Source organism: Mustelus asterias, chromosome 24 (genome assembly GCF_964213995.1).
Source record: "Mustelus asterias chromosome 24, sMusAst1.hap1.1, whole genome shotgun sequence".
NCBI lineage: Eukaryota > Metazoa > Chordata > Chondrichthyes > Carcharhiniformes > Triakidae > Mustelus > Mustelus asterias.
The window spans coordinates 6,998,705-7,025,392 of NC_135824.1; the positions used below are offsets into that span (position 1 = coordinate 6,998,705).

At 42.4% G+C, this 26,688-nt stretch overlaps 1 protein-coding gene across 2 annotated transcripts in view; it reads left to right on the forward strand.

Moving 5' to 3' along the window:
* Positions 1-26,688, forward strand: part of map2k5 (mitogen-activated protein kinase kinase 5) — a 290,898-nt gene that overhangs the window by 97,282 nt on the left and 166,928 nt on the right. For both annotated transcript variants that reach the window (XM_078241240.1, XM_078241241.1), the window contains one exon: positions 13,550-13,589. In XM_078241240.1, the coding sequence (XP_078097366.1) occupies positions 13,550-13,589 (40 nt within the window). The remainder of the gene's footprint in view (positions 1-13,549; positions 13,590-26,688) is intronic.

Consider the following 26,688-nt stretch of genomic DNA (forward strand, 5'->3'; position numbering starts at 1 on the left):
AGATCTGTATGTGGGCAGGACCAACATCACATATAGTTAAATGCAACTCGTACAGAACTGAATTCTGTTTAAAAATAACAAGATCTTCGCATTAGTGCACAATTCTCTTAAAGTTCACAACCCATGCCGTGATATATTAGCTAAAGGAATTAAAAGGTTCACAAGTTAATTCTGTGTATTTTTATGTAGACATCTGAACTAAATAGGTGAGGTTAAACTGTATTTATATTAACAGATTATTTCAGATAGGCTAGGTTAGATGTTAGGAAGTCCTTTTTTCCCAGAGGATCGTATACCTATGAAACAAGTTGCTGATTCATACCTCAAATAATAATTTGCTGTTTACCTTCAAAAGAGAGCTGGGCCAGTTCTGAGGCGGAAATCACAGCATCCACAAGATGGATGGAATACTAAGTAATATTAGTAAGGGTCATTGTGTTGTCTTTGACCAGTTTTAATTGCTTAGGGAGGTCAAAGAGGATTTTTTTTTCAATTTCTCCCTCCTCTCTCTCAAATTGTAACTGTGCAGAGCAGCTCCATGGACCAGTTGGTCCTATCCCATCTACTATATCATATGTATCATGTCTTTTTGTTTAAAAAGCAAGGGAAGAAGTTGAGTATATTTACTCAATGTGAATGAGAAACAAACATATGCCAACTCCATTTAATGTATTTCAGGTGAAGTTAAGAGAACAAGCTAATCTCCCTGCGGCAAATAAATATGTGGGACATAGGTCCAAACAAATAGAACATACTTGGGAGCACATTAAATGTTGACTTGGGTGAGTGACGTTGAATGATACCGTAGATAAACATACTTTCCTTTCATCTCTGGTTTTAAATCTGGCTTTTACCGCTGAAATGAAGTCTTTTCTGAATCCATTCAGATTTCTAGGCAAGACTATTATGAGAAGTCACAGACAGCCTGCATCTTATTGGATGCAGGCTGAAATACAGAGCGAATGTAATTTGGCACTAACCTAACAGTCCCACTCAAAAATGATTGTGCACAAAGAGAAAAATTGGTGAGGTGTTCTGTTGAAGTTTGGGTTTAACAGAGGGAGCACTACTTGGCTGTGCTTGTCTTGGAGTGCTCGATGCTATGTAGGATGTTAAAATAAGTAATGTCTTTTTAAAAAAATTACTTCATTCCTAAAGTACAAAGCCAATGCGGAGAGCAGACCAGGCAAGCTCTTCATCCATCTCCTTGCTTGCTCTAAAAACCAATTCAAATTGAATCCAATACATGGTCCCCAGAAGAGAAACATACAAGATCCAAGCTGACAAGAAAAGGCATTGTACCTGATCTTGGGCTTGATCTGAAGCTTGATCTTAGCCAAACGTCTTTTAATCCTCAGTCAGCTGCTCCTCATCTTAACGAGCACAAAGACTTCCCTCACCGAGGGAAAAAAGAATTTGCGAATAGAAGGGTAGAGAATAAAGTAGAATTTTTACATGACTGTTATTGGAAATTAAAAAGCTTTACTTTTGAGATGACTGGTATATTATGTGGAATTATGGAAGGGAGTTGGAATATTTAAAGGTAATTTGTGTGATTTAATATGAATTAACTTATTAACTTTGACACAAATCCTTTGGAGATATGAGTGGCCTACTGTATGTATCATCTTGACTGTAAGAAGATATGTACAGAGGCAATTTGAACTTCAAAAGTTCATCAAGTGTTGAATAGGTTTCAAACAAAGTACTTTGGAAATCGTTTGATTATGTACACATGAATATATTATCAGCCAGTGGTTTGGCTTCAAAGAAAACATGCTGAATGCTGCTTCTCTCAGGTTTCATGCATGTGCAATTGCAGGGTAAGTAAGTATAGGTAATCCCTCCCCCCCCGCCCCCCCCGGTATTTTTTGTCAAGAATGAGGTGATAATTAAAAGGAATAATTAGAATAGTCACTATTTTCAACTTGGAACTGTGAGTTGTTAATTAAAGCACTATACTAGTGTTGCATTGTATTCTAGTGTAATTGTACCTTTGCGCAAAAGCGCATTAATCACTTTGCAGCCCAAGTGCTGAAATGTGTTGGTAATGCAGACATTTGAAAACCTAAGATCAGTTTGAAGCAGACAAATGACTCTATCACAGCTAATTTACAATTGGAAGAAAGGAGGAAACGTGCGCTTATTGCTATTCAATTTTGTGATGTAACTCTACAAACTTAACTGAAATAAACTGTTAAAATAGCATGATAAACTGGAAGATGGCGTTTGTAAGTGAGTCCTGGGCCTGAACCTTTATTGGAAACTCAAACCCAGTCTTCATGGATGAATTAACGTGCATCATAATTAAATCATCAAGCGCTCCCTTATTCTTCAGATAGTAACAGTAAACCATCGTCGTTTCAGGAAGATCATCTTTCTTGTCAAGTAACTGACATGCTAATTAACCTGTTGAGATCCTCCAGTGGAAGAGCATTTAAAACTGCCAGACTTGGTATAGAAGTTCAGAGCATTTACTTATCTTCTAATGATCTGATGGTAATGGCTTCTTACTTACTGTAGGTTTATCTTTACTTACAGAATAGGATGCAAGCCCTTATTTAACATAATAGTTGTTGAACCACAAAAGACTTGATGATGAAAGTAAAGTTAGATATGTATACAGTCCCCTTAGATTAATTTTCTTTCCACAAAAAATATCAAGATAAGCTGAACTGCATTTCAAAAAAGCACCAATAAAATACAGGGAGTCAGATTTTTTCATTTAATACGTGTTAAAATATAGTGCACAACTTCAGTTTCAAGTCTTTTTTTCACTCCCCAATTTTCTCCATTCCTATTCTGAAATTATCCTGTTATGATGGGGTGCAGGCAGCCATCCATTGACTCATTCACATAGTCATTCTTCGTATGTGACTGTACTGTTAAGGGTAGCATTACTGTTGAACTAATTGTCTACTTACTTAACATCCATGCCAATACACAATTCCCTGCAGTACTCAATGATTATTGTTCAAAGAAATAACTTGCATTGATGAGGTACTACTAAAGTATCTTAAACATCCTAAAGTGTACAATAAATTGCATTGTGCAATTACTGTTGTTATCTGTGAAATGCAGAAGCTATTTTGCACATTGCAACGTTCCACAAATGGCAGAGATAAATAATCACTTGATTTGATATTAGTGATGGTAATTGAGGAGGCAGTGACAGTTAGAGCACTGGAAGAATTACCTGTTAATTGTGGCCAACAAAGTCAGAGGTAGATTTAGGAAGAGAACTTTGATGTGCGGGATCATGATGACTGAAGTTGCTGCCATCTATAATGGAGCAGACAGAAGAAATTAGAATTGTGCGTCAGAGTCAAGTTATAGGCCTTGATGAGGTTGCAGAGGTTGGCTGATAAACCTTGGTGGGATTGGTCGATGAAGAACAATGATATTGATGTAAGCAAGTGTAGGATAAGGTGAGTTCCAAATGAGCTGGAATTTTTGTATGGAACTGTTTGAGAAGCTGTCAAAGACAGCTTAACCATAAGGTGACAAAGATGTATTTGAATGCTTATGCTGCTCCAAAATAATTTTCTGAATAAGATATTGTTTAGACTCATTAGTATACTTAATATACCTAATGTGCCAAGGTTACCAAAGAGTAGGCTGCGAGATAAAGATGACATACTAAATCTATGACATTAAAGTGTAGAACGAGAACTGCAATTAAAACAGAAAATTAAACCAGAAAATATAAAATGTTATCAGGAGGTTAAATGATGGAAAGATAAAAATAAGGTTATAGAAATACTGCAGAAGAAATTACTGGAGTTAAATAATTTAATTCATTGGTCAAACCTGTTTAATGAAAAGTGCTCACAGAGTAGATGGGGAATTTCACACCTAGACTTGGATGTTAAAAGCTTTTTGATGCTTTTATACGTTAAACTTGAGCAAATTGAGGTGCTTTAACCTAGAGTCCCCAATTACACTGGAGACTTTGTATTGGTATAAATCTGTCCTAAATTTAATCAGAATTAAACTGCACTGATATAAATCTGGTATTAAAATTCACCCCCTCTTGTCTAAGGCAGAGCTGTTTTAAGGTTGGCATCCCCAGTGTAAACCGACAAGCGGATCTGAAGTAGAAATAGTACGAATACTGCTAAACGCTTTGTAATCGGCATGTTTTACATTATGACCCTTTAAAGTTAATCTGGCCAGGACCTGGAGCAATTTGAAGCAGAAAAGCTGCAGGTCCCTGCATAAATAGGGCTCCAGAAACATTTATGACCTCAAATGGGCTTTATTAGGGGAATAGGAAGTGGTTTGGTGTTTGGGGAATTCTGTAAGTGGGTTATGATATAAAACAGCCTGATCAGTTTGCTGTTACAGGAGTGAATAGATATGGTGCATAGGGATTTTGTTCTTTAATTGGGTATGCATTTATACTGGTTTGACCACACTTGGAAATTACCTGACGTCCTGGTGACTAGCATTGTGGGTAAGGAAACAGTTCTTTCACTCACTCTTAGGGCTTGCATTTGAACGTGGCAAAGTCTGGTAGTTTACTTTTGAAGATTCCAGGTCTGTCTAGGAGGGTACTGACTTACATAGCCAGCCCTGGTATTGTAAGTAAACCTGTTCCTCCATTGCTACATCTGGAGCTGTGTGGTTGGGCATATACTTGTGGCATTTGGAGCCACAGCAATAAAAGTCAACTTTGTGGAAACTTGCAGGTATATGATGTGATAAAAATTTCCTTTCCCTGCCTGTACAGTTAATTAATTGACTGTGGGCAAAAAAGCAGTAAGTGAAATGACAGACTCAAAATAATTCTGAATGGGCATGGGTTCCATAACTTATGTGGCATTGATTTGGCACTCACACCAGGAGGATGACTGGTGTGGAAACTAGAAATATCACTGGTATTGGGGAATGGGCAGCATGGTAGCACAGTGGTTAGCACTGCTGCTTCACAGCTCCAGGGACCTGGGTTCGATTCCCGGCTTGGGTCACTGTCTGTGTGGAGTTTGCACATTCTCCTCGTGTCTGCGTGGGTTTCCTCTGGGTGCTCCGGTTTCCTCCCACAGTCCAAAGATGTGCGGGTTAGGTTGATTGGCTATGCTAAAATTGCCCCTTAGTGTCCTGAGATGCGTAGGTTAGAGGGATTGGTGGGTAAATATGTAGGAATATGGGGGTAGGGCCTGGGTGGGATTGTGGTCGGTGCAGACTCGATGGGTCAGATGGCCTCTTTCTGCACTGTAGGGTTTCTATGATTCTATGGTATTTTTTTAGGTCAAGACATGCTTGAGGCATTATAAAAGGGACCTTTAGTTTGCATCTAACCTGTGATATTTCTATTGTGGAAGTGGTTTGTGTTGACAGTGCATTTAATCAATAGAAAATACTAAATTCTTTACCATACCCATCCCTCACCTTAAATTTCATCATTTGTCTTTAACTGGGTTGACTTTTACCCAGCAAAGAGCCGAACCGGTTCTTGTGAAATTTAGCTTGAATGCTGCAATATGTAAGAGGTAATTGGATACTTAATCTTTATCTTCCCTCGCCTCTGTTCCATCTGTAGGATCAATGTAAACATGCATTGCATCACCCAGTTCTTTCACTTATTCTCACTGCTTTTTTCAACTATGTATATGTACGTATCTCTTAGGTAACATTTCTTTAGTCATGACAATACCTAGCTTTAAGAGGCTGTATAAAGTACCAATTCTGCTGTTGTTTATATTCCATCATATTTTATCTTTTTCCCCCCATATTTTCAGATAATTACACATTTACACCAACTACTGCAACATTATACGTGCATCTGTTGCAGTTCTGCAGAATAGGTATATACCGAAGGGCAAGAGTTATAGCTGGGGGAAAGGAAATTATGATGCGATTAGGAGAGATTTAGGATGCATAGGTTGGGGAAGGAAACTGCAGGGGATGGGCACAATTGAAATGTGGAGCTTGTTCAAGTGTCCTTGATAAGTATGTACCTGTCAGGCAGGGAGGAAGTGGTCGAGTGAGGGAACCTTGGTTTACGAAAGAAGTCGAATCTCTTGTGAAGAGGAAGAAGGAGACTTATGTAAAGATGAGATGTGAAGGCTCAGTTAGGGCGCTTGAGAGTTAAAGTTAGCCAGGAAGGACTTAAAGAGAGAGTGTTAAGAAGAGCCAGGAGGGGACATGAGAAGTCTTTGGCAGGTAGGATCAGGGAAAACCCTAAAGCTTTCTATAGGTATGTCAGGAATAAAAGAATGACTAGGGTAAGATTAGGGCCAGTCAAGGACAGTAGTGGGAAGTTGTGCGTGGAGCCTGAAGAGATGGGAGAGGCGCTAAATGAATATTTTTCATCAGTATTCACGCAGGAAAAAGACAATGTTGTCGAGCGTACTGAGATACAGGCTATTGGACTAGATGGGATTGAGGTTAATAAGGAAGAGGTGTTAGCAATTCTGGAAAGCGTGAAAATAGATAAGTCCCTTGGGCCGGATGGGATTTATCCCAGGATTCTCTGGGAGGTGAGGGAGGAGATTGCAGAGCCTTTGGCTTTGATTTTATGTCGTCATTGTCTACAGGAATAGTGCCAGAAGACCGGAGGATAGCAAATGTTGTCCCCTTGTTCAAGAAGGGAAGTAGGGACAACCCTGGTAATTATAGACCAGTGAGCCTTACTTCTGTTGTGGGCAAAGTTTTGGAAAGGATTATAAGAGAGAGGATTTATAATCATCTAGAAAGGAATAATTTGACTAGGGATAGTCAAAACAGTTTTGTAAAGGGTGGGTCGTGCCTCACAAACCTTATTGAGTCCTTTGAGAAGGTGGCCAAAGAGGTGGATGAGGGTAAAGCAGTTGATGTGGTGTATATGGATTTCAGTAAAGCATTTCATAAAGTTCCCCACGGTAAGCTATTGCAGAAGAAAAGGCATGGGATTGAGGGTGATTTAGCAGTTTGAATCAGGAATTGGCTAGCTGTAAGAAGACAGAGGGTGGTGGTTGATGGGAAATGTTCATCCTGGAGTTCAGTTACTAGTGGTGTACCGCAAGGATCTGTTTTGGGGCCACTGCTGTTTGTCATTTTTATAAATGACCTGGATGAGGGCGTAGAAGGATGGGTTAGTAAATTTGCGGATGACACTAAAGTCGGTGGAGTTTGGACAGTGCGGAAGGTTGTTGCAGGTTACAGAGGGACATAGATAAGTTGCAGTGCTGGGCTGAGAGGTGGCAAATGGAGTTCAATGCGGAAAAGTGTGAGGTGATTCACTTTGAAAGGAGTAACAGGATTACAGAGTACTGGGCTAATGGTAAGATACTTGGTAGTGTGGATGAACAGAGAGATCTGGGTGTCCATGTGCATAGATCCCTGAAAGCTGGCACCCAGGTTACATAGAAACATAGAAAACTACAGCACAAAACAGGCCCTTCGGCCCCACAAGTTGTGCTGAACATATCCCTACCTTTTAGGCCTCCTATAACCCTCCATCCTATTAAGTCCCATGTACTCATCCAGGAGTCTCTTAAAAGACCCTATTGAGTTTGCCTCCACCACCACCGACGGCAGCCGATTCCACTCGCCCACCACCCTCTGTGTGAAAAACTTCCCCCTAACATTTCCCCTGTACCTACTCCCCAGCACCTTAAACCTATGTCCTCTCGGAGCAGCCATTTCCACCCTGGGAAAAAGCCTCTGAGAGTCCACCCGATCTATGCCTCTCAACATTTTATATACCTCTATTAGGTCTCCTCTCATCCTACGTCTCTCCAAGGAGAAAAGGCCGAGCTCCCTCAGCCTATCCTCATAAGGCATGCCACTCAATCCAGGCAACATCCTTGTAAATCGCCTCTGCACCCTTTCAATCTTTTCCACATCCTTCCTGTAATGAGGCGACCAGAACTGAGCACAGTATCCCAAGTGGGGTCTGACGAGGGTCTTGTATAGCTGCATCATTATCCCCGGACTCCGAAACTCAATCCCTTGATTGATAAAGGCCAGCACACCATACGCCTTCTTAACCACCTCCTCCACCTGCGGGGCCGATTTTAGAGTCCTATGGACCCGGACCCCAAGGTCCTTCTGATCCTCTACAGTACTAAGAGTCTTTCCCTTTATATTGTACTCCTTCATCCCATTTGACCTGTCAAAATGGACCACTACGCATTTATCTGAGTTGAAGTCCATCTGCTACTTCTCCGCCCAGTCTTGCATCCTATCTATGTCCCTCTGTAACTTCTGACATCCCTCCAGCCTATCCACAACACCACCTACCTTCGTGTCGTCGGCAAACTTACCAAACCATCCCTCCACTTCCTCATCCAGGTCATTTATGAAAATGACAAACAGCAAGGGTCCCAGAACAGATCCCTGGGGCACACCACTGGTGACCGACCTCCATTTAGAAAAAGACCCATCTATACCCACTCTCTGCCTCCTTTGGGAAAGCCAGTTCTGGATCCACAGGGCAGCAGCCCCTTGGATCCCATGCCCTCTCACTTTTTCTAGAAGCCTTGCATGGGGGACCTTATCGAACGCCTTGCTAAAATCCATATAAACTACATCTACCGCTTTCCCTTCGGCAATGTGTTTAGTCACATTTTCGAAGAACTCCACGAGGCTCGTAAGGCACGATCTGCCTTTGACAAAGCCATGCTGAGTATTCTTGAGCATACTAAACCTCTCAAAATGCTCATAAATCTTGTCCCTCAGGATCTTCTCCATCAGCTTACCAACCACTGAGGTTAGACTCACCGGTCGGTAACTTCCTGGGCTATCCCTATTCCCCTTCTTGAAAATAGGAACCACATCCGCAATCCTCCGGCACCTCTCCCGTCTCCATCGACGACACAAAGATCATCGCCAGAGGCTCTGCAATCTCTTCCCTCGCCTCCCACAGTAACCTGGGGTACATCCCATCCGGACCCGGCGACTTATCTATCTTGATGCCATTCAAAGATTCCAGCACAACCTCTTTGTTAAAGTCCACATACTCAATCTTTTCAGTCCACCGCAAGCCCACAGTACATCCACCCATGTCCTTCTCCTCTGTGAAAACCTAGGCAAAATACTCATTAAGCACCTCTGCCATTTCTACTGGTTCCCTACTGATTTTCCCGCCTTCACCTTTTATAGGCCCTATTCCTTCACGTCTCATCCTTTTACTCTTCACATATTTATAGAACGCCTTAGGGTTTTCCTTAATTCTACTTGCCAAGGCCTTCTCGTGACCCCTTCTGGCTCTCCTAATTTCCTTCTTTAGTCCCTTCCTACAAACCGTATACTCATCTAGATCCCTATCTTCGCCAAGCTCTCTGAACCTTTTGTATGCTTTCCTCTTCTTCTCGACTAGGTCCCGCACAGCTTTCGTGCACCACGGTTCCTTTAACCTATCAACTCCTCCCTGTCTGCTCGGAACATTGTCCTATAGAACTCGAGACAGACATTCCTTGAAAAACTGCCACCTCTCTTCAGTAGATTTCCCCGAGAATACCTCCTTCCAATTTACTCCTCTAATTTGTTGCCTTATAGAACATAGAACATTACAGCGCAGAACAGGCCCTTCGGCCCACGATGTTGCACCGACCAGTTAAAAAAAAACTGTGACCCTCCAACCTAAACCAATTTCTTTTCGTCCATGAACCTATCTACGGATCTCTTAAACGCCCCCAAACTAGGCGCATTTACTACTGATGCTGGCAGGGCATTCCAATCCCTCACCACCCTCTGGGTAAAGAACCTACCCCTGACATCGGTTCTATAACTACCCCCCCTCAATTTAAAGCCATGCCCCCTCGTGCTGGATTTCTCCATCAGAGGAAAAAGGCTATCACTATCCACCCTATCTAAACCTCTAATCATCTTATATGTTTCAATAAGATCCCCTCTTAGCCGCCGCCTTTCCAGCGAAAACAATCCCAAATCCCTCAGCCTCTCCTCATAGGATCTCCCCTCCATACCAGGCAACATCCTGGTAAACCTCCTCTGCACCCTCTCCAAAGCCTCCACATCCTTCCTGTAATGTGGGGACCAGAACTGCACACAGTACTCCAAGTGCGGCCGCACCAGAGTTGTGTACAGTTGCAACATAACGCTACGACTCCTAAATTCAATCCCCCTACCAATAAACGCCAAGACACCATATGCCTTCTTAACAACCTTATCTACTTGATTCCCAACTTTCAGGGATCTATGCACACATACACCTAGATCCCTCTGCTCCTCCACACTATTCAAAGTCCTCCCGTTAGCCCTATACTCAACACATCTGTTATTCCTACCAAAGTGAATTACCTCACACTTCTCCGCATTAAACTCCATCCGCCACCTCTTGGCCCAACTTTGCAACCTGTCTAAGTCTTCCTGCAAACTACGACACCCTTCCTCACTGTCTACCACACCACCGACTTTGGTGTCATCAGCAAATGTCTTCATATTTCCTCTTACTCCATATAAACGCTTTCCTAGCTTGCCTGATCCTCTCTTTTTCCAATGCAAGCATAAAGGAGATAGAGTTATGATCGCTATCCCCAAGATGCACTCCCACTGAGAGATCTGACACCTGTCCAGGCCCATTGGTCAGTATCAGATCAAGTACAGCCTCTCCTCTTGTAGGCTTGGCCACATGCTGTGTCAGGAAACCCTCCTGAACACACCTAACGAACTCCTCCCCATCCAATCCCCTTACCCTAGGGATATTCCAATCTATGTTTGGGAAATTAAAGTCTCCCATCACAACAACTCTGCTATTATTGCAACTCTCCAGGATCTGTTTCCCTATCTGCTCCTCCACCTCCCTGTCACTATTGGGCGGCCTATAGAAAACTCCCAGCAAAGTGATCGACCCCTTCCCACTCCGAACTTCCACCCACAGAGACCCTGTAGACAATCCCTCCACAGCATACACCTTCTCTACAGCTGTGACACTGTTCCTGATCAGCAGTGCCACTCCACCCCCTCTCTTGCCTCCCTCCCTGTCCTTCCTGAAACATCTGAATCCCGGCACCTGGAGTATCCAGTCCTGTCCCTGAGACATCCAAGTCACCACATCACACTTCCAGGCATCGATCCACACTCTGAGCTCATCCCCTTTATTCACTATACTCCTGGCATTAAAGTAAACACATCTCAATCCTTTGGTCTGAGCTCTCCCCTTCTCTATCCCCTGTCCATCCTCCCTCTTGCACCGTCTATAACCCTTCTCTGTTTGCGGGCTAACTTCCTCACTCCCAGTCACCTCGTCTTGATCCCCTCCCCCCAACCTATCTAGTTTAAATTCTCCCCAGTAGCCTTAGCCAACCTTCCTGCCAGGATATTGGTCCTCCTGGAATTCAAGTGCCACCCGTTTTTTGTGTACAGGTCACACCTGCCCCTAAAGAGGTCCCAATGGTCCAGGAACCTGAATCCCTGCCCCCTGCACCAGTCCCTCAGCCACACATTCATCCTCCACCTCACTCCATTCCTACCCTCACCCTCCCGTGGCACAGGCAGCAATCCTGAGATTACTACCTTTGCTTTCCGCCTTCTCGGGTTGATAGGGTTGTTAAGAAGGTGTACGGAGTGTTAGTTTTTATTGGTAGAGGGATTGAGTTTCGGAGCCAGGAGGTCATGTTGCAGCTGTACAAAACTCTGGTGCGGCCACACTTGGAGTATTGCGTACAGTTCTGGTCACCGCATTATAGGAAGGATGTGGAAGCATTGGAAAGGGTGCAGAGGAGATTTACTAGGATGTTGCCTGGTATGGTGGGAAGGTCTTATGAGGAAAGGCTGAGGGACTTGAGGTTGTTTTCGTTAAAGAGAAGAAGGTTAAGAGGTGACTTAATAGAGGCATACAAGATGATCAGAGGATTTGATAGGGTGGATAGTGAGAGCCTTTTTCATCGGATGGTGATAGCTAGTACGAGGGGACATAGCTTTAAATTGAGGGGTGATAGATATAGGACAGATGTTAGAGGTAGGCTCTTCACTCAGAGAGTGGTAAGGGCATGGAATGCCCTGCCTGCAGCAGTAGTGGACTCGCCAACATTAAGGGCATTTAAATGGTCATTGGATAAACATATGGATGATATTGGAATAGTGTAGGTTAGATGGGCTTTAGATTGGTTTCACTGGTCGACGCAACATTGAGGGCTGAATGGCCTGTACTGTGCTGTAATGTTCTATTTTCTATGTTCGAACGAAAGTGCAGGGGTGAGCCTCTGATCAGGCCGATTTTCTGTAGAGTAACATGATTTTGTTCTATAAATGTCTTACCATGGCGTATTGACCAACATTTAGGCAGTGAAGTCAGTTTAATTAAATTAGTTAACCTAAAATAACTTACTTTTTGCTGCCACTTAAACAATCTGTTAGTTGGCAACATCTATACACTGAACAACTCACTAGGACATAAAATATAAGGATAATCAGGGTTAAGAAATGGGCTGAAGATTTCTCCTGCTGGAAGTGATAGAGTCATAGAGGTTTACAGCATGGAAACAGGCCCTTCGGCCCAACTTGTCCATGCTGCCCTTTTGTTTTAAGATGTTAAATACTTATGCCCATGTTTGAGTTAATGTCTTCAAATGAGACAACAGTAACATTGATTTTTCATTTTTAATTCCTCAGTTTATAAAGCTGCATACCAGGAACACAAGTACGTCCTTGGTGTTCAGTGTTTGGGGTGGGGGGGTCACTTTCATAGAGGAACAGTTTGCCTTGCCTGGAACAATCAGTTAATTGTTTTAGGCAACGTAGGAAATTTTAAAAAACTTTTTTTTTCCTTCAGCTGGGAGAATCAACAATGTTGCAGCAAATGTGCAGTCATTTTCTCTGACTCTCATCTGAGGGAGCTGACCCAGTGGTAGTGGAAGAATTGCCAGAGGCCTGGCAACAGCATGTAAATGAATCTGATCCTGGAAGATTCATAATGGTCAGCGCTTACCAGACAAATGGACACAAGCTAACCGACAACGTACAACATTGGAAAATACAGCCCCCAGAGTCCCAACTTCTGCTAGTGATTGTTCCCAAGTTCCCTCAGTAGTTGCTTTGTTAGACCATTGGCTTGCAGCATTGTGTTCAGGCAAGGTAGCTATTAGTGGGACGGGCATGTGGTATTAGGATACCAGTAAGTTCTGCTCTCCATCATCACAAAACCACCATTTAGGGGATAAAGAGCCACAGTAAGATATGCAGTTGCTTACCTATCATCTTTGCTGCTGTGGGACTTTAGAGGGTAAGAAGTTTAACAACACCAGGTTAAAGTCCAACAGGTTTATTTGGTAGCAAAAGCCACACAAGCTTTCGGAGCTCTTAGCCCCTTCTTCAGGTGAGTGGGAATTCTGTTCACAAACAGAGCTTATAAAGACACAGACTCAATTTACATGAATAATGGTTGGAATGCGAATACTTACATCAGGACTTTAGAGGGCCATACAAAGAAAGTGAGAATCACTGCTCATTTTATTGAACAAAACGCCTGTGGTCAACACAAACATCACTTGTAGTATATGTGCCATAATGTAAATAACAGGCATCCATTGATATCTGTAACTTGTTTTGCTTGCGTTGCTTTGATATTTGGGTTACTCAGTGACTATATTTTAATTCCACACAGAGCTTACCATGTTCCAAGTGGAAAGATATTAGCAGTCAAGGTAAGATGAAAGTTCTGTTTATTTTTGCAGTTATTAAACAGTGTCCGGAATTCTTCGATGTCATACCCGCCATGACACCATGCCCTGCCACCGCTGCCAGCGAGAATGGAGAATTTGGTGCTCAACCAAATTTTCATTCACAGCAGCGGGACCGGAGAAATCCAGCCGCGGATGAGGTCAGAGAATCTCAGCCAGTGTATGCTACTGTTAATTTTTTGAAATGCTCTTTTTGTTGGTATTATGCACATTGCATCGTTCAGGCACTTGTTACCTTTTATGAAGTCTGGATTACTAGTTTCCACCCGTCATAACCAACAGCACTGAGGCCAATTGCCAACCCACTTGAGATCAACTAGTTCAGTATTATTTGGGAATCAAACCTGGTTACTTATGGTTTGTATGGCTTGGAGCCGTAACAGGCAAATTCTTTCCCTACCAGGTCAACATTATAAATATTTTGAGTAATACAGTATGATAAATGAATTGTTTATGGTTTTGTCTAGAGTTTTGAATTGGATGTCCACCGTGGGAAATTGTTGCATTCAATAAATCGGTGCATTTGTAGGCTGCCACCAGGAAAAATAACAAACAAAGCTCATAGAATTCCTACAGTGCAGAAGGAGACCATTAGGCCCATTGAGTCTACACTGACCACAATCCCACCCAGGCCCTATTCCCGTAACCCCACATATTTACCCTGCTAATCCCCTGACACGGGTCAATTTAGCATGGCCAATCAACCTAACCTGTGCATCTTAGGACAGTGGAAGGCTGCCACAATATTTTAAAGTCCAACTAGTTCACTGACTTATTTCCATGAAGGAGACCTGCTACCTTTATGTTTATTCCCCACAATGTCATTGATGCTTAATACCCTGTGAATTAGACTAGCAGGATGATGATTTGTTTTTTTTAAAAAGTTAATACTACAAATAATATTTTAGAATATAAATGCAACGTTCCGATCACTAATCCCACTTGCTCCCACGGCAACAGTATCCTGTGTGTGTAGTTAAATGGAAGTTATGTGCAACAATTATAAATTATGTAGTTACAAATTTGGAAGATGTATTCTACCTCATTCGTTCAAGCTCCATTTGCAAAGATCATTTTGCCATTGACCCACAGAGGAAGATGTACTGGACATAATGTGCTTTAACGAAAGTTTTATCCTGCATTATAATTTTAAGACTGTTCACCTTAATTCTGCTCTCTGACATATTGTTCACACATTATAGTTTTACAAGAATGGACATGCAAGTCAAAAAACTGAAAGATTCTGACATAATGAAATGAGTTCTTGTTTGATAATTTCTGAATGAGAGTAGATCAACTATGACTCAAGTAAACAGGCGTCTTTCATACCCATTTTATGGCTGGCAGAATAACATCAGTTCCTACCCCTAACCTCGATTAGACTATTGAAAGAAGAACAGGAAAAAAGGTGAGAACTGATTATTTAAAAGTGCACCACACTAAGACAAAGGCAAATTGACGAAGAAAGCTGAAATGTAGGAAAATAACTTATAGACATAGTAGACCTCTGAAATGGAATATTCTTCTTAACCTCCTCACATTGCCAATGACAGAAATGCTCATAGAGTCATCGAGGTTCACAGCATGGAAACAGGTCCTTTGGCCTACCTTGTCCATGCCACCGTTTTTTTTTAACCACTAAGCTAGTCCCAATTGACCGCGTTTGGCCCATATCCCTCCATACCCATCTTATTCATGTAACTGTCTAAATGCTTTTTAAAAGACAAGATTGTACCCGCCTCTATTACTACTCTGGCAGCTCGTTCCAGACACTCACCACCCTCTGTGTGAAAAAATTGCCCCTCTGGACCCTTTTGTATCTCTCCCCTCTCATCTTAAACCTTTGCCCTCTAGTTTTAGACTCCCCTACCTATGGGAAAAGATGTTGACTATTTATCTCATCTATGCCACTCACTATTTTACAGACCTCTATAAGATCACCCCTAAGGCCCCTACGCTCCAGGGAAAAAAAGGACCAGTCTATCCAGCCTCTCCTTATAACTCAAACCATCAAGTCCTGGTAGCATCCTAGTAAATCTTTTCTGCACTCTTTCTAGTTTAATAATATCCTTTCTATAATAGGGTAACCAGAACTGTACACAGTATTCCAAGTGTGGCCGTACCAATGTCTTGTACAACTTCAACAAGATGTCGCAACTTCTGTATTCAATGTTCTGACCGAGACCAAGCATGCCGAATGCCTTCTTCACCACCCTGTTCACCTGTGACTCCACCTTCAAGGAGCTATGAACCTGTGCCCCTAGATCTCTTTGTTCTATAACTTTCCCCAACACCCTCCCATTAACTGAGTAAGTCCTGCCCTAGTTCGATTTACCAAAATGCATCACCTCGCATTTATCTAAATTAAACTCCATCTGCCATTCATCAGCCCACTGACCCAATTGATCAAGATCCCGTTGCAATCCTGGATAACCTTCTTCACTGAACACTATGTCACCAATCTTGGTGTCATCTGCAAACGTAATAACCATGCCTCCTCTTTATTCATCCAAATCATTAATATAAATGACAAATAACAGTGGACCCAGCACTGATCCCTGAGGCACACCGCTGGTCACAGGCCTCCAGTTTGAAAAACAACTCTCTACAACCACCCTCTGGCTTTTGCCAAGACGCCAATTTTGTATCCATTTAGATATCTCACCCTGGATCCCGTGAGATTTAACCTTATGCAACAACCTACCATGCGGTACCTTGTCAAAGGCCTTGCAAAAGTCCATGTAGACAACATCAACTGCACTGCCCTCATCTACCTTCTTGGTTACCCCTTCAAAAAACTCAAATCAAATTTGTGAGACATGATTTTCCACTCTCAGCGCCATGCTGACTGTCCCTAATCAGTCCTGCCCCTCTAAATGCCTGTAGATCCTGTCTTTCAGAACACCTTCTAACAACTTACCCACTACAGATGTGAGGCTCACCGACCTGTAGTTTCCAGGCTTTTCCCTGCAGCTCTTCTTAAACAGAAGTACAATATTTTCCACCTTCCAATCTTCAGGCATCTCGCTTGTAGCTGTCGATGATTCAAATATCTCTGCTACGGGACCCGTAATTTCCTCCCTAGCCTCCCACAACATCCTGGGATACACTTCATCAGGTCCCAGGGATTTATCTACCTTGATGCGCTTTAAGACTTCCAGTACCTCCTTCTCTGTAATATGTACACTCCTCAAGACATCACTATTTATTTCCCCAAGTTCCCTAATATCTATAAGTTTCTCAACAGTAAATATAGATGAGAAATTTTCATTTAGGATCTTACCCATCTCTTGTGGATCCGCACAGAGATGAACTTGTTGATCCTTAAGAGGCCCTACTCTCTCCCTAGTTACTGTTTTGGCCTTTATGTATTTGTAGAAGCTCTTTGGAATCTCCTTTGCCTTATCTGACAAAGCAATCTTGTGTCCCCTTTTTGTTCTCCTGATTTCTCTCTCAACTCTACTCCTGCACCCTCTATACTCTTCAAGGGATCCACTTGATCTCAGCTGCCTTTGCGTGTCACAAGCTTCCTTCTTGACCAGGGCCTCAATATCCTGAGTCATCCAGGATTCCCTACTTCTACCAGCCTTACCCTTCACTCTAAAAGGAATGTGCTTACCCTGAATTCTGGTTAACACTTTGAAATCCTCCCACTTATCAGGCGTCCCTTTGCCTGCCACATACTCCCCCAATCAACTTTTGAAAGTTCCTGTCTAATACCATCAAAATTGGTCTTGCCCCAATTTAGAATTTTAACTTTTGGGCCAGATCTATCATTCTCCATAGCTATCTTAAAACTAATGAAATTATGGTCACTGGTTCCAAAGTGATCCCTCACTAACACTTCTGTCACCTGCCCTTCCTTATTTCCTAAGAGGAGGTCAAGTTTTGTCCCCTCTCTAGTTGGGCCATCCATATACTGAATGAGAAATTCCTCCTGAATACACAACAATTTCTTCTCCATCCAACCCTTTAATACTATGGCTGTCCCAGTCAATATTGGGAAAGTTAAAATCCCCTACTATTACCACCATATTTTTCTTGGAGCTATCTGTAACCTCCTTACATATTTGCTCCTCAATTTCCCGCTAACTATTTGGGGGCCTACATCCTATCAAAGTGATCTCCCCCTTCTTATTTCTCAGTTCTACCCATATAAACTCAGTGGGCGAACCTTCACAATTATCCCTTCTAAGTACTGCTGTGATGTTTTCCCTAATCAAAAACGCAACTTCCCTTCCTCTCTTACCTCCTGTTCTATCTTTCCTACAGCATCTGTACTCTGGAACATTGAGCTGCCAGTCCTGTCCCCCACTTAGCCATGTTTCAGGAATAGCTATAAATATCCCAGGCCCATGTACCCATCCATGCCCTGCCCGTCAGGCCTCTCGCATTGAAATAAATGCAGTTTAATCTGGACTTCCCTTGCTCTCTGCCCTGCTTTTGCCTGACCTGTCTAGTACTTGGATTACCGACACTGCCATTACTATTTAATTTGCTGTCCTCAACCTTCTCTTCTATCTCCCTACTGCTTTGGGTCCCAACCCCCTGCCAAACTAATTCAAACCCTCCTGAGTGGCTCTCGCAAATCTCCCCGATAGGGTATTAGTCCCTCTCCAGTTCAGGTGTAACCCGTCCTTCTTGAACAGGTCACCCTGCCCCAGAAGAGATCCCAAAGATCCACAAATCTAAATCCTTGCCCCCCTGCACCTGCTCTCAAGGGACGCATTCATCTGCCTAATCTTCCTATTCCTACTCACTAGCATGTGACACCGGCAGTAGTCCAGAAATTACTAAGCTCGAGGTCCTGCACTTTGCACTTCTGCCTAACTTTCTATATTCACACTTTAGGACCTCATCCCCTTTCCGACCTGTGTCGTTAGTACCAATGTGTACAATGATCTGTGGCTGCTCACCCTCCCCCTTAAGAATGTCCTGCAATTGCTCAGAGACATGATTGACCCTGGTACCAAGGAGGCATCACACCATCCTGGAGTCTCGATTGCGGCCACAGAAACACTTGTCTGTGCCTCTAACTAGCAAATCCCCCATTACTACTGCTCGCTTGCTCTTTGCCTGACCCTGTTCTACAGCGGAAGCAGGTGTGGTGCCGTAGGCCTGACTGCTGCTGGTATTTTCTCCTGAAAAGCTATCCTCCACAACAATATCCAAAACGGCATATCTGTTCGAAAGTGGAATAGCCACAGGAGACTCCTGCACTGCCTGCCTGCCTCTCCTGGTAGTCACCCATCTACCTGACTGAACCTGTGGTGTGACAACCTCCCTGTAACTAGTGTCCATCACACTCTCTGCCCACTGTATGCTAAGCAGTGTGTCCAGCTGCCGCTCCAATCGAACAATGCAGTCTGTGAGGAGCTACAACTGGACACACTTCTTGCAGACAAAGTTGTCAGGGAGACTAGATTGCCCCTGATTTCCCACATTCAGCAGGAAGAGCATACCACTGCCCTAATTACCATACTGCCCTTATACAGTTAAAAGGTTAAAAGGTTCTCAACTCACCTTTCCCTTGCTTGTGGTGCTCACACTGACTTTTTTTTGATTGGAGGAGGAGATAGGGAGGGAAACACTGAAAAAGTGTTTGGAGTTTAACTGTCCTTTGACAACAGTTCGTCCACAAATCACTGTCTGGAAGCAGTGACTGCACCGATGCAAATCGTTCCCATGACAGCCAATCAGTGTTGCCGCTCTGCTGCCCTCTACTGGACGCTTGCCTTCACTTGAACACAGAAGGAGTCTTACTGAGGTCCATCTTCTGGAAGCAGTGACTGCGCCAATACAAATCTTCCCCGTGACAGCCAATCAGCCTCACCACTCATTTTGAATAATTAGTCCTAGCTGGTGAAACACACACAATAGGCATGCTTAAATTAGAGCAGTTGAAGGACTCCTTCATCTCTCTCTACACCCTAGCTATGACCGTAACACTATGTTCTACACTCTTTCCTTTCCTTCTCTATGTATAGTATGCTTTACAATCTCTACAGTGTAGTAGGAGGCCATTCAACCCATCAAGCCCACACCGACCACAATCCTACCCAGGCCCTATCCCCATAACCCCACATATTTACCCTGCTAGTCCCCCTGACACTAAGGGGCAATGTAGTATGGCCTGTGAAAAGGAAGGGCAGGAAAGGCAGTATTTGGGAACCGTGAATGACCAGGGAAATTGTGAGTCTAGTCAAAAAGAAAAAGGATGCATACATAAGGTCCAGACAACTAAAAGCAGATGAAGCATTTGAAGAATACAGGGAAAGTAGAAAAGAGCTCAAACAGGGAGTTAGGAGGGCAAAAAGGGGTCACGAAATGTTCTTGGCAGACAGGATTAAGGAGAATCCCAAGGCATTTATACATATATTAGGGACAAGAGGGTAGCTAGAGAAAGAGTTGGTCCACTTAAGGACAAAGGAGGTAATTATGTGTAGAACCAAAGGAAGTGAGTGAGATCCTTAATGAGTACTTTGCTTCAGTATTTACAAAGGAGAGGGACAAGTCGATTGATGGTGTCTCGAAGGGATGTGTAAACTCTTTAGAACAAGTCAACATTATGAGGGAGGATATGTTAGGTGAATTAAAAAGCATTAAGGTAGACAAATCCCCAGGGCCAGATGACATCTATCCCAGATTACTGAGGGAGACAAAAGATGAAATTGCTGGGCATCTAACAGAAATCTTTGTTTCTTCGTTGGCCATTGGTGAGGTTCCAGAGGATTGGAGGATAGCCAATGTTGTCCCATTATTTAAGAAGGGTAGCAAGGATAACCTGGGTAATTGTAGGTCAATGAGCTTGATGTCAGTGATAGTGAAATTGTTGGAGAAGATTCTTAGGAATAGGATCTATATGCATTTGGAACTGAATGGTCTTGTTAGCGACAAACAGTGTGGTTTTGTACGAGGGAGGTCATGTCTCACTAATTTAATTGAGTTTTTTGAAGAGGTGACAAAAAGGTTTGATGAGGGAAGGGCTGTGGATGTTGTCTACATGAACTTTAGTAAAGCATTTGACAAAGTCCCTATGGTAGGCTGGTACAAAAGATTAAATCTCAAGGGATCAGGGGTGAACTAGCTAGATGGACTCAGAACTGGCTTAGCCATAGAAGATAGAGGGAAGCGGTGGAAAGATATTTTTCTGAATGGAGGTCTGTCACTAGTGGTGTTCTGCAGGTATCAGTGCTGGGACCTCTGCTGTTTGTAATATATATACTTGGATGAAAATGTAGATGGTCTGATTAGCAAGTTTGCAGATGATACTAAGTTTAGCGGAGTTGCGGATAGTGATGAAGCTTAAGAGAGAATACAGCAGGGTATAGATAGGCTGGAAAAATGGGTGGAGAAATGCAGATGGAATTTAATCCAGACAAATGCGAGGTGATGCCTTTTGATAGATCCAATTCAGGTGGGAGCTATAAAATAAATGGCAGAATCATCAGGAGCATAGACACACACACAGATCTGGAAGTACAGATCCACAGATCCTTAAAAGTGGCAACACGGGTGGAAAAGGTGGTGAAGAAAGCATATGGCATACTTATCTTCATCGGACGGGCCACCAAGTATAAAAGTTGGCAAATTATGTTAACAGTTGTGTAAAACGTTGGTTAGGCCACATTTGGAATACTGTGTCCAATTCTGGTCACCACATTACCAGAAGGACGTGGAGGCTTTGGAGAGAGTACAGAAAAGGTTTATCAGGATGCTGCCTGGTATGGAGGATATTAGCTATGAGGAGACATTGAATAAACTAGGATTGTTCTCCCTGGAAAGACGGAGGCTGAGGGGCGACCTCATAGAAGTTTATAAAATTATGACGGGTATAGATAGGGTGGACAGTTGGAAGCATTTTCCCCAGGGCAGAAATGACAATTACAAGAGGGCACAAGTTCAAGATAAGGGGGGAAAGGTTCAGTGGAGATGTACGAGGGAAGTTTTTTACACAAAGGGTGGTGGGGGCCTGGAATGCATTGCCAAGTGAGGTGGTTGAGGCAGTTACGTTTGCCACATTTAAGACTTATCTTGATAGGCATATGAACAAATGGGGAATAGAAGGATACAAGCAGTTGTTCTAGATGGGACAACGTGATTGGTGGTGGCTTGGAGAGCTGAAGAGTTCCTATGCTGTACTGTTCTTTGTTCTTTATTTTATCAGGTCTCCCCTCAGCCTCTGTCTTTCCAGTGAAACCATTCCTAATCAACTTCTCCTCATAGCCAGTGCCCTTGAGATCAGGCTACATCCTGATGGATCTCCTTTGCACTCTCTCCAAAGCTTCCACGTCCTTCTGATAGTGTGGTGACCAGAACTGCACACAATATACTCCAAATGCGGCCTAACCAAGGTTTTATATAGCTGCAACATGATTTCCCAACTCCTGTGTTCAGTGCCCCGGCTGATGAAGGCAAGCATGCCATACGTCTTCTTAATCACCTGGGCCACGTGTGTTGCTACTTTCAGAGAACTGTGGACCTGCACGCCCAGATCCCTCTGTATGTTAATCCTCCTAAGGGTTCTGTCATTTACAGTATAATTCATACCTAAATTTGATCCTCCAAAATGCATCACCTTGCATTTGTCCAGATTAAACTCCATCTGCCAATTCTGTGCCCAAGTCTCCAATCTGTTTATATCCTGTTGTATCCTCTGACAATCTTCAACACTTAAGCAACTCCACCCACCTTCATGTCATCCGCAAACTTACTAATCAGACAACCCACATTTTCCTCCAGATCATTTATATATAGTACAAACAACAGAGTCGGTGCAGACTCGATGGGCCGAATGGCCTCTTTCTGTATTGTAGGGTTTCTATGATTTCTATGAGATCTAGATGGAAAGAAAGAATATGTCAATTGCACAGTTTAATCCCAAATTATACTAATGTTTTTGGTTGTGGTTTTCTTCAGAAACAATGAGTAAATTGAAGTCTTCGGAAAATTTGTTGTGTAGTTTTCATTTTTACATATATACAAAAAAAAGTAGGTAGTACTTACTTTTCTTTTAACCTTGACTACTGTTGGGCACAACGCAGCATTCAAATGCTTAATTTGATTAATCATTTATAAAGTAATCATGCATCTCATGCTGCAAAAGTACATATAAAGACAATTGTGTCAGCTAGGGATTATATAAGTAAATTAAACAGGAATAGTAGCTTAATTTGACCTGTGATTCTGCACTCCTTCCCTTAAGTGGAATGTGTGCTGCTCCTGCAAATAGGCGAAGTCATCCATGTCAGCCAGTGATGAATTGCCTTATTTATACTGTATATTTTAATAGCCTTGCACTAATTTAAGTTGAGCACAAAGAGTAAATTATAATTCAGTCAGTTGACTGCTTGTATTTAACTTGACAACTCATCCTTGTTTGTCCTGGAGGTGTATTGGTGATCTGAGCAAATTTACTCAGGTACTCCACTCTCAGCCTTAAATGCTATTCCTATTAATTGAGGGACACTGGGATGTGTGGCAGTGAATTATTCCATTTTTTTAACCGGGAGACCCTGAGTTGAATTTTGTTGGTGAATGACTATTGATTCACAAGTGTGTGGTTTTAAATTTTCCTTGGCAGCAGGATATTACAGTTACAAGTCAATTTGAAGCTGCTTTTTATAAATCACCCTACAGCAAGGTAAAAAATGGGTTTCCACATGATCTCAAATATGTTCCCCACTCTATAAAAAAAATGAAGGCTTTTGAGTGTCATGTTAACTAGTCATATGCTGGTTGTCCTTTGTAACTTGAGTGCATTTTCTAATTCAAGCTTTAATTTCTGCTTTAATGTCAATCTCTCCTCTCTGGCATCACAAACTACAACATACATAGAATACCCCAGCTTGTCTTTTCATTATCAATTCTAATTTTTGCTAAGCTTTCTGCCTTCCCATGTCCCAAAGAATTGATTTTTAAGATTCTTATGCACACTTTTAAATCCCTCCATGACATTGTTTCTCTATCTCCATGATCTTTCCACGCAGCCACTTCTAATATGAACCTGCTTCTTATGTCCTCTTTTACTCCATCATTGGCAGCCGACCCTTTAGCTACTGTGTCCCTGTCCTCCAGAATTCCTCCTCTTAGTAACTAATTTTCTCTCTGTTGCTAAGAAAGAGTTTCCTAAGGACCTTTTTCTCCTATCATGCTTTCCGCTCTTCTGAATCCTTCACTTTCACATGGTATGGCCTGAAGTTTGCTGTTGTAGTGACCGTGAAACTGTTGGCATTCGCCAATTGTGAAACTGACAGCTATTCTGGAATCTGCACATGCACAGTTAAACACAGAATTGCAAAAGTTGCTGTCAGTTGTTCCCTGTTCCCACAGGGTGCACTCTTAAAGTGCTGCAGATTGAAATCTTTAGAAATAACTTGAATTGATGTGAACTTCCATTTTTACATTATTGGCTTCGCTGTAAAAACCCTTGAAATATTTACTCCTTGTTAAATGAAGTGTAATTTTTTTTGGGTTCAATTCACTATTATTATCCATATGGAATTTTCTTTGGGTGCATTGTTGGTTTGTTAAAATATATATAAATGAATAATTACAATAAAAGAAAATTTCTCTATCACAAAGATCTAACTTTATTTAAATGTGCATTAAAACCTATTTCAGTGCATTACAATAATCAGTGAATCCTGCCGTAAGTGCATATTCTCATCCATACATCAAAACCCCTATTGAAAGTTACAGGGAAGGGCACAGATGAGTTCAGGATTTGATTTGTCTTGCATCTGGGATATTGCAGTCTTTTTCCTGAATGCATCCAACAATAAAAATACCGGGGGCGAGGGGGGGTCTATTTTCATCAAAAGTCTTCAAGAGTAGATTTCATCCAGAGAAATCTGCCCATCAGATATCCTTCCTGCCTGGTCCTGAACCGTTAAATAATCTGCTTTTCTAAAACAACACGACCAGATGAGACATTGAAAAAAGATAACATTCTCAATAATGTTGCATAAAACAGTTTCATGATTGTAGGATCTGCATGAAAGGATTTTAATTTTATGAGATAGTATAATTGTGTATGTCCCCTAAACACCACAACTGTACAGGTTCCCTCCAATTCAACTTATCATCTACTTTGATATCTGGACACTTGAGTTAGTAACAATTTCAATGTCTGCTTCATGATACTTTACAGGAACAGTACCATTAACAGGCTTCTTCCTAAAATCTATTACTAGCTCTACTGTCTTGTTTTTGTCCAGTTTAAGAGATGTGTTGGTATCACATCATGTTACAAACTTCTCTATTGTGCTCTTATAGTTTACTTTATTATTTGTAAGACCCACAAGTACCATAACATCAGCATACTTAAAGATCGGTAGGTGGAATTTAACAGGCCTGTTTGCCATGGGTTGGGCATTGGCTGATTGGTGGGGGAGGATGCCCTGATTTTTGCGATGTGATGGGTTGGGGCGTTGTCCTTCTACGTGTTATGAGGGGGGTGAGGGTCATGTCCCAATATTTGCATGGTGGGTGGTGGGTGTTGCCCTTCTGCGTGTCAGGGCTGGAGGCTGTTCTCCTTGTCTGCAGGGAGGGGAGGGATTGGGAGCCTTTAATTTAACTTCTGAGATCGGAAGGCCACCCTCCTCCCTCCCGTCCCAAAAGCTGGTTGTGTGATCTTCGCAAGCACTTTGAAACAGAGTGCTGCTTAATCAGGTAACAAAAGGCATCTATGAGACCAGCAAGTTTTACAGTTCTTGTCACCCTTTCCAGCACTTTGTGCAATTCTGTGAAAATTTCACAAATTATGTGTCCTACTCTGAACTACATTCATTCGTATGGAGGATAAAAAAACAAAGGTGAAAGTACATAACCCTTAGGAGATTCTTTATTTGTTAGTATTGGCTCCAAGAAAATCCAGGAGACTAACACCCATTGGGTCCCATTGTGAAGGAACTCATTGATCCAATGTAGGAGAGTAGGATTAACATTAACATCAGGATGTTTACGTTTTTCAACAAGCTTGAATAGTTGCATGGTATTAAAAGTTGAAGAGAGATCAACAAAGGTAGTACAAACATAGTTGCTTAGACTATCCAAGTGTCGTTGGAGAAGATGGACCAATGTCAGAACACGATTGTAAATTGACTTATGTGGTAGGCAAATTAACTTTTTGATTTTAGGGGATGTGGGCATTGTTGGCAAGGCCACCATTTGTTGCCCATACCTAACTGACCTTGAAGTGAGTCACTTCCTAGGCCATTTGAGAGGGCAGGTGGTAAATCACATTGCTCTGTCTGAAATCGCATTTAGACCAGACCAGGTAAGAATGGCAGATTTCCTTCCCTAAAGAACATTAATGAACCAGATGGGTTTTCCAACAATCAGTCTCATGCTTTCAATTCCAGATTTTATTAATTAAAATTTAAATTCCACCAGCTACCATGGTGAGATTTGAACCCCCTGAGCATTGGCCTGGGCCTCTGGATTACTATCCACTGACATTACTACTAAGCCACCGTCTTTCTCCAGATCAACATATGTTTCAGATCACCTGATCAATATGTGGAACAAGAGGATCTAAACAACATTTTGACACAATTCACTCAAAACACTTTGTGACTTTTAATGTAAGAGCAACTATAGGGAGAGAGAGCAGTTGAACACGTGGCTACAGGGATGGTGCAGGAGGGAGGGATTCAGATACCTGGACAATTGGGGCTCTTTCTGGGGTAGGTGGGACTTCTACAAACGGAATGGTCTACACCTGAACCAGAGGGGTACCAATATCCTGGGGGGGAAATTTGCTAATGCTCTTCGGGAGGGTTTAAACGAATTCAGCAGGGGGATGGGAACCTGATTTGTAGATCCAGTGTACAGGAGGTTGAGAGTAGTGAGGTCATGGATAAGGTTTCAGCGTCGCAGGAGTGTACTGGCAGGCAGGAAGGTGGTTTGAAGTGTGTATACTTCAATGCCAGGAGCATCTGGAATAAGGTGGGTGAACTTGCAGCATGGGTTGGTACCTGGGACTTCGATGTTGTGGCCATCTCGGAGACATGGATAGAACAGGGACAGGAATGGTTGTTGCAGGTTCCGGGGTTTAGAT